Source organism: Ammospiza caudacuta, chromosome 2, assembly GCF_027887145.1.
Source record: "Ammospiza caudacuta isolate bAmmCau1 chromosome 2, bAmmCau1.pri, whole genome shotgun sequence".
NCBI lineage: Eukaryota > Metazoa > Chordata > Aves > Passeriformes > Passerellidae > Ammospiza > Ammospiza caudacuta.
In genome coordinates, this window is record NC_080594.1 from 16,974,927 (window position 1) to 16,984,426 (window position 9,500).

The 9,500-nt window shown below is 41.2% G+C and overlaps 1 protein-coding gene across 1 annotated transcript; it reads left to right on the forward strand.

Moving 5' to 3' along the window:
- The first annotated feature begins 360 nt into the window (after window positions 1-360).
- LNP1 (leukemia NUP98 fusion partner 1) lies at window positions 361-9,073 on the forward strand. The gene is made up of 3 exons (XM_058800513.1): window positions 361-516; window positions 6,600-6,845; window positions 8,873-9,073. The coding sequence occupies exons 1-3, from the start codon at window positions 370-372 to the stop codon at window positions 9,071-9,073; spliced, it is 594 nt and encodes a 197-aa protein (XP_058656496.1). The 5' UTR covers window positions 361-369.
- The last annotated feature ends 427 nt before the right edge of the window (window positions 9,074-9,500 follow it).

The following is a 9,500-nucleotide window of genomic DNA, read 5'->3' on the forward strand; positions in this document are numbered from 1 at the left end:
ACTGTGGGCAATTCTGCATTGGTATTGACAGCTGGGGCACTCAGCAGCAGCACAGGGAGCAGCCCCAGCCCTGCCACCCACCCCCTGGGGCAGTGTCATATTGGACATCGCTGCAATGGAAAGGTTAAAGGAAACCTAGTTGAAAAGAGATGAGAAAGGGCTGACTTTGTGTTTAGACAGTGCCTGGGGCTGCAGTGGGACGGGTTTTGGGGAGGGAGTGCAGAAAGAGTGCTTGAAACTGTGTGTCTGCTCCCTTTGTTGGCAGAACAGTGTGGAGCTACTGGCTTGGTGGTGGAATTTCACCTCTGTCTGGCTTTGCCTTGTCTGGCTGGGAGACCCCCCCCATCTCCAAGTTTGGAGCATCTGTGCATGGAATATGATGAAGATGATGATATTTTCTTTGCAAAATGGATGAGCAGCTTCTGGGGCCACAACTTGATCGATGAGGAGAAGGAAGGCAGAGGCCACAAGAAACGTCAGCCACAACTCTGGAGTGAGAGGAGAGCATCCCTGCCGGTAAGAGCTGTGTGCAGCTTTCTCTGTGTGTGCACTGGTGTATGTATAAATGTGAGTTCCATCCCCTGAGGCACAGCCCCAGGGATGTATGAGAAGTATGGGACACCTTGCCAAGTAAATTCAGCTCCTGCTGGCAGCTGCTAGTTGCTTTTTGAGTCTAGCTGTCTGACAGGGTCAAGCTCTGGGGTCTTGGCATACAGAAAACTGGCAAACTCCAAGAAAAGTGATGATAGGGCCAGAAATGTAAGGAGAAATGTGTAAGAGCTGCGTAACTATGTGCTACAGTGTTGTTCTGGCTGCTCAGCACAACCTGGTAGACATCAAAACATTTTGCACCTGCATACATAAAGACTGCCGGTAACAAGGCTGTTCTCATGCGAAAAACTGTGTAATTCCATATGTATTAAAAGGGTTTTGACCTAATTATGCAACTATATTGTCTCCAGGAAGTTTCACCCTTTAGACTTACCTGTTTTCAGGTAAGTGTAACTTCTGTTTTAAGCTAGAGGACTCAGTCCCTCCTGTTTTAAAACATCTGACTCTGAAAACAATTATACAACACATAAGCTTACTAAACTGTGAAGTAAGATTTTAGGGTAGAAGTACAATCTTAAATCCAAACAGTTGGGAAAGGGGCAGGTTCATGTTCAGAAGGCCACACACAACTGTCTAAGTGATTATCAAAATTAGGTTAAACTGAAAACTGTTCATAGTCTTCTCTTTATTCAAAGATTGTTTCTTTCATTTCAGCTTTTAAAAGAACATTTAGGTGGTCCAAACCAACCTGTCTCCTTTTTTTCCCAACTACATCAGTTGTCTTAACAAAGATACTATGTTTCCTTACAAACCATTTTAAAATTATATCCTTAGATCATTATGGCTGCAATGAAGCAAATGCTAATATATTGGAGAGGAGCAGACAATCTTTCCCAAACTTTTTTTTTGTGCCATTCTATGTTTCTACCTTGCAAGCTCTTATCCTCTGCAGCTGTCAGGTTCTAAGCTGTGGGATTTTTCATTTCCAAAAAAATTGGCTAAGAAAACCAATGAGTCCAAAACGACTTCCTCCCTCTTTGAATTCATGGGCAGGCTGGAGTGATAACCTTCATTCATAACTTCTGGTCTGATCAGCCATATTTGTTATTTACTCTTATATCTCACCTCAGCCACAGATTGCAAGGCAGACTCTGAGCTAGAGCTTTGCTGCTGTATTCCATCAAAATGCTGAATACATAACATTTATTAATGGGAGAGGAAGGAGGTTAATTTATTTTATTATATTTTACTTTTTTCTCTCAGAGATCCATACATATGTGATTTCTCTAGCCTCAAGAGAAACTGGAGTGTAAGAATGCACTTTAAATCTCTTTCCATTCAGCAAGGTGCTGAACACATCTTGTATATTTGTGTCTGTATTAGCAGGTCCTTGTATTCTGTTTGTTCAAAAGCTATTTAAAGAGTTAGCTAATAGCTATTCAAGTACTTTGCTACACTTGCATTCCTGAATCCATACCTTGAATTTAGATTAAGTTGGCTGACAGAAAGACTATGACTTTTTGATGTTACTGTTTGACAAGCTATTGTGTATACTTAATTACATCTGACCTTTACATTAATGCTTCACACAAATTTGTCTTGCTCCACTGGTTTCATATAGAAAATGTAAATTTTAACTGCTTTATTTCTCAGTGCCAGATGTTGACTGGAGGAATGAGACATCAATATTTGTCTGGGGATTTTATAATTTGCGGATACATTTTGAAATGCACTCTTGATTTGGAAGTTGAGTAGTTGGTAGCAAAGAGCAGTACTATGTTTTGTCTAACCAAAGCCAAAAGTTAAACAAATGGGCACTACTGATGCCTTGCAAATACCTCCAGAAAGAGCATCTCCTTGTTGAGAGCAGTAACTTGAGAACTATTGCATCTGGATGTGTGGGTTTTGCACAGTTACTCCAAATTATAACTACTGTAAGATTCATTATTGCAAATTATAACCTTTGTAATATTCAAAACACTGGTGCTGTTATTTAAATATTGTCTTCATTTTATCAGAAAAGTGCTAATTATCAGGAGGAATAATAACTGAGGTTAGAGTGCATCTCTTCTGAAAGCTAAAAGCTCCACAGCGGGTCACAGTGTACCCTTTCTTCTGTCTCAGCACTGAAAATCAAGATAACTCCACTGTCTAAAATCAAGTCAGCAAGTTCTGGCACAGCTTTGGGAAAAGCTCCTTGTGCAAGTACAGTGGTACTGCCAAAAGAGCACTGCCAGCTCACTTGGTCTCATATCCAAAGCTTTGTTCAGGGCACCAGCAGCAGAGCAGTTCTGCCCATGGGAACTGCTTCAGCACCCCCAGCCTTGTGATGCTGCATTGTAAAGTGCTCTCAGGGGAGCACGAAAGTTGGTTCTGCTGGAAAATCACTTTCAGCTCCAAACTGCTGTGTTGGTCTTTGTAGTTTTTCTTGTACTGTAGTGAGACACTCAAGCCATTGCTTCCACCACAACGACAAAAATTAAATTCCTGTGGTATCCTATCATGGTACAGCCCCCATCCTAAGTATGGATATAGCTTTGAATAACTCCTAAACTAACAACAGTTTTCATATTTTTTTTCCCCCCAGTATCTTTGTATACCTCACAAACGCCACTGAGATGAGCTTTGCAAAATGCTTTTGCTATTGTCATTCACACTTTGCAGAAGGGAACACAAAATTATATTCATCCTACACTGGGTCACTTGCAAGTCAAGCTAAAACATGCAACTCCAATCTGTCAGGCTAAAACAACATGTAACTCCACTGTCCTGGAAAGCTCAGAGCTCTGTGTGTTGCTGTGGGCCAACACTAAATGTAAAAAACTGCCTGGGGACAATTAAGTCAGCTGTTTCCATCTCCTTTATTTAACTTGTTCCCCTGGCAAACTTTAGACAAATTAACTTTGATACCTTTTTTTGAAGCCTCCAGCTATGACTTTCCTTGTCACATTCCAGTTACCTTACATCATTTAGGTTCAGAACATATCTTACCTCCCAGACATTATGTTGTAAGGAAAAGATTGGAGACAAAGAAGAACTGATAAGAAGTTTACAGCCCTATACATGGATCCACCTTCAAACAGACATTGTTTCTCACTGGAGAAAATTGCTAGGAGTGGCAGCAGAACAAATGACTGCTGTTGAAGTTACTGACATTTAATTTAAACTAAACTTAAACTGAACATCTACCACACTGTTGTTACTATAGATGAATTGAAGGCCAGACCAAAATATTTTAAAGAAATATATTCTTGTCTGTAAGCTTCTTGGAAGGAAATGAAGCCATGGGAGAGCATCCGAATGTCAGATGTTCCAAAATATCCCTAAAATACTCGGGTCATTGTGTGAACTCCAGCAAACAATGAACACTTGTGCTGACACACTGAAGATTAATGTTCTTACTGACAGCTGTGCAAGCTCTCAGATCAAGCCGAAAAGATGTAAACAACTAACTTGTCTAAAAACAGAAACTGAGAAAGAGATAAGACAATATATACTGACAACAATTTTTGTTGTGTGAAGTATTTTTGTTTGTGTACCTTTTATGTGTTTGAGATTGGCAATTAGCAGAATATTAGCTCTTTTGTAAATAGATACACTGAACATGGGTGGCCTTTGCCCAACATAGAAAAAAGGAGTACTAATGGGAATAAGAAACAGTCCCTGAGATCCCTGGGTGCTTCCCAGCACTGGCAAACAATCCCCATTTTGATAGTGGAGAATTGAATGTATCATGCCCAGGCACTGTGAGAGAAAGAACAGTCACAGCAATATGATTGCATAGACCCGTCAGTCTATCTTTACCCTTAGCCCACTGAGGCAGATGGGCATTTCAGAGAAAAGCTTGTCCCGTTTCTGGACCATTGCTGCCATATCAGTAGGTAAACTGCAGTCTTTTGTTTGGTTTGGGCTTTTTTCCCAAACCCTCTAGGAACAGATACCAGTGATTTTTACCATGAGACAATTTTTATTTCCAGGAAAGAATATATGTTGATGCCATTAAAATGTCAGAGAAGACATTTAGCTTTTTGAGCCTGGCATGGCATGTGTGCTCCTGTCCCTCGAGCACAATATGATTGCTTTGATGCTTTCTAAAGTAACAATACAATATGACCTTACAGAACTTGCAGCTGTATTGACTGGTTTGAAACCAAAGTAAGAATACTACAGCAGAAATCATTAACACTACTCTCAGAGGCAGTCCATAATACTGATCATAGTAAGCTTATGCCTGGGAAAAAAATGGAACCAGTACCATAGATTTTGCAAGCACTCTTCAAATATTAGGTACTTCTGTCAGGTGCAAGATTTATTATTTTCAGCATCTCTCATCAAGCCTGTCTAATGTGATGCAGCCACAGTCATATGAATGCACAGCCTCTCTATCCAGAGAAAGGCTGCATTGGTCCCTGTTGTGCCAGTACATTTATAGGAGCAAGGATATGTCCTGCACACAACTTCAGAGTGAATGAAGTTGTCTGCAGGACATATTTCAGGTCCCTTGCAGTCCAAGGTTTGTAGATTCACGTGAACACTATACCCAGTTGGTTTAGTTTTCCCCTGTTTGTTAAAGCAACAAAACAACCAATACACACACCACAAACCCTGCACTGAGTGTAAGGATTTTCTTAGAAAGCATTGCAGAACTGGTGGGATAAACCTTCCTTTGTTAGAAACAATCACAGCTCCCTTAAAGCTAGCAGAACTTCTCAGGGTTACTAAGTAACTGAAGGCTCAGCACCAGGCCTGTACAAAACAGAGAGTCCCAGTACCAAATAGGTTGGAAAAAACCCCTGAGATCATCGACTCTGACCTTTGACCCATCCACCACCATTCAACTAGACCATGGCACTGAGTGCCATGTCCTGTCCTTCCTTAAACACCTCCAGGGACAGTGACTTCACCACCTCCCTGGGCAGTCTATTCCAATGTGTAGTCATCCTTTCTGTGGAGAAATTCCTTATAATGTTCAAAACAAAGATGCATTCAGAAATGTATGCCAGCAGCTGGGTGCCTGGAGTGCTTTAATCTGACACCTGCAGGGGTGTAATTTTCAGTACCTCCCATCTCTCACAACTTTCACCATCTGCATCTTACCTGTGTTCATCTACTCATCCTGAAAATCATCAACAGGGTTTGGGATATCCCTAGCTGTGTGGTGTCCTTCTCATGTCTCTCTTCTACAGGTCTGTCCCTTTCTAAAACCACCAATTTATGACTGCACAGGCCACAGCAGTTCTGTATCAGTTTAATCTCCTTTGCAGGCATTCAATTAAACACAGCTGATGCAGATCAATAGCTTTTATCTGCATGCCAGGCCTTGGAAAATTGAATCACACAGAAACCTAACAACTATCTACTCATTCTGACTTCAGTCCTGCAAATATAATTGTAGAAGTCTGTTTCCTACTGCTTCTTTTGTAGAGATGTGTTCCCTCAGTACCCTGAAAGTGCTTCTTTATTAGTTCAAGACAAAAGGACCCAAAAATCCTGCAGAAAATTCAAAGCTGGGCAATAAAGCAATTTGTCTGCATGTAGACTGTGCTGAAAACTTGACAGAACTGGGTGAGAAATGGTTGCTGTCACACTCTAAACTCCAACAGCTGATAAGACCTGCAGCACTTGTGGGTCAAACCTCTTACCTGACTCGTCTGGCCAAAAAGGCTGGATATTGCTTTTTGAGAGTCCTGCCTAGAAACTGCAACTAGGTGCAAGGCCTGAGTCTTTGAGGCTATGAAGAGTCCCAGTTCCTTTTCGTGTCAGTGAACACTAAGAGGACCCAGCACACTTTACATTTGAAATGTTCATTGTGTGCCAAAACTTATATCCTCAAACCCAGGAATCATAGGAAATTCTGCCCCTGCTGCCTCCAGAAAGCAAGTTCTTGGCAGTGTGATTCTCCTACACTTAAAAAGAAAGATACAGAATTCTGGGGAGGGTCTTTCACTTTGCACCACTGTTTGGGAGAGTGTCAGGGGCAGAAAAAAATCTGCCTTGTGTGTTCTGCTTTGCTATTCAATAGTCAACAAAGACCTTTTGTTTTTCAGGCCAAGCTTTCCTCTCTCCATACAACACGACTTCATGCTTCTGCCAAAGGCTCATCTTCAGGCCACCTCAGAGGCTCCAAGGAATTTCAAGAAGACCAAGACGTCAAATGTCACTGCCACAGGAAGGCAAGCAGGACACCTTCAGCAAACAGCTCATGTCCAGAGACAAGATCAAACTCCATTCAGGAATTTGCAGAGTCCTTTGAAAAGCAATTGCATCTCAAAAGCAAACGCTCAGTTTCTTTGGTAGGTAATAAGATCACTGCAGAAGAAAAAAAGCCCGACCAACCAAGTCAGCTTCATCCTTTGTGCAATTGCTGTGACTTTGCTGAGGGAAGTGCAGAAATAAACTCCAACTGTAATTTCTCATATTATATGGTCTCAAATGACTACGAGTAGCACAAACCAGGTTAAAGTTGTATCATTAGTGTGAGGATTCTTGATGTGGTGTTACTGTCCAGGCTTATTCAGGAATGTTTATCCTCAAAATGAAAGACCATGTGGCTCATGTGGCAATGTTTTCAGAGGTTTCTATGGCTGTGGCCACAAAACATGACAATACAAACCCAGGTTTGCTTTACTTCTGCTGCAAGACCCAGCTCACTTTTTCACAGCTGCTGACCTGACTTGACCTATGTGGAGTTGTCTGTAACACTGCCAGACACTGCAGTGTTTGAGAGGCTTCTCATTTACCCCTCAGGACCCCATCCATCTGCTTTCTGCAGTGTCACCACACAGCTGCAGCAGCAGCTATTGCTATAAGTAGAACATATTTTATCTGCAAGGGCATGCAGGGGATTCTCTGCCCATTTCATCCTTCTCCCCATCATTCTGTCCAGAGCCGTGAGCATTTTTTCTGGTGAGTGTTGATGAAATAGCCAATTGCCAATTTTTATCTAGACTTTAATATATTTTTATTATGTTGCATAGTATCTGCTGTATCCTGCAATGGAAGAAAGGGTAATAAATCCCAACTCACTTTTAAGTATCAGGAAAACCCCAGCAAATTGTCACTCCATTCAAAAAGCTGTGCTTGAATAACCCCTGACATTAGCATCAAATAGCCATAGAAGGAAGTATCCTTTTTTTGTTCCAGGTTCTTGACACTGACAATTTGTATGGAAAAGTAGTTTTCAACTCTCTTTGCACAGCAAAAGAAGGGGAAAAATTTCTTTTCAATAGGCAGCATAATTACATTATCAGTCCCATAATTATAGTCCTTGCATGACCAATTGTCTAAGAATATGCAGAATTATGATGATGACAGCGCTGTTACACCATGGTCAAAATTTCAAGTGTGCTCCCTAATCTTCTTTTTCCTCTTCAGGAACTACTCAATTGCTTTCATTTGGAAATTTACATTGCCTCATGTGCCAGCATTCACCAGTGGTTGTCTGCTTTATCATTTATAATTTCTCAGAAATGCCTGTGGCCAGAAAGTCTATGAGTAGTAGTGTAGTAGTGAGTAGTAGTGTAGTTGATGTGTGATTAGGTATAGTGAGTACAATGCATTAATTATGGCTTCAGTTCCAGCTAAAAGCAGGGATTCCAGTGCCCCTCTGTAATCAGCAGTGGGATGTTTTGAGCTGTATTTTAATCTGTTTTTCAAGAAGACCAAGTTGTTGCCATTCCCTCAGTCACAATTATAGTTTGGAGATGTGAAGGACTCTCAAAGAACTGAGCGATAGGTCAGAGATCTGAAAGGAAACTTGGGCTTAAACCTGTGTCTTCAAATGGAGCATTTTTTTTTGCATTCAGAGCTGTGTGGGTGCAATTCAAACCACCATGATCAGACAGGTGAACACTTTGGCAAAGGTAATTCATCTCCTTCCCTGCATATTGCTTTTCTCATATAAATGTGTCTGTGAGAACCCTTCAGACCTTGTTTTCAGTGAGGTCTTTGCAGCCAGCACTGAGAAGTCATCAGGGATGTAAAGATGGATCACATGAAAGGATAGAAACATGGAGTCTGGGCTGAAATCTCAGAACCCCTCTCTTTCTCCCTCCTGTCTGCTCTCCTCTTCAAGTGCACTGAGGCTGTGACCCTTCTATCATATAGAGAGTAAAACCAAAGCATGTGTGTTGCTTCTTGCTGAGCTTTAGGGGGACTGGCTTGGGCCTTGAATTTGAGCCCATCATGGTAAAGCTGATCTTGGTGAGGAAGTTACTGGAACATTTTGTTACTCAGTGAAATAAAATAATGAGCTTTTTTGTTGTTGTTGTTCTTGTAGGAATCTCTTTTAATTCCCTGCTATTTTTTCCCTGTCTTTTAGCAACCTGAAGGTGCAAAAGAGAGACGAGAAAGAGAAAAATTGCATTTGAGAAAAAGCAAGTCTCATAAGAAAATGGGAGAGAAATCAGAGGCAAGGAGAGAGCGGGACGAAGCTGAAAGTTCAGAAGTACCTGCAAAACACAGTGAACAGTTTCCATCACAAGCAAGCATTCAGAAAGGTTATGTATCCACAAGCAGCTAGAATGCATTGAGAAAATCCATCTTAACACTCCCCCTGAAGAGCAGAGGGAACATTTTTGTTCTGTTTTGACTAGAAGCAGCCTGTTAGCTAGAATAACCCCTAAGCTGTAAAATAAAAGTAAAATCAACTGCATTGCTGGCACCATGTTATTACCTTCCTTTCTTTACTTTTGTCACTAGAAATTATGACCTTTGTCATAGGAGTGTATCAGTAGCAAGATCCAAGTTAGAGATTAACCACCATAAGAGGATTTCAGGCATATTTAGCATTGCAGCAGGACAGTGGTGGATGCATTCCTTTAAGAGGAGGCCACCACCTATATGTTACAGAGCCATGCAAAGCCTTATGTTCCTTTTTTAATTGAAAACAGGCTTTTTGGTAGGTTTGGGAAGAAAAAAGTACATATAAACAGCCAACTGCTTCCTGA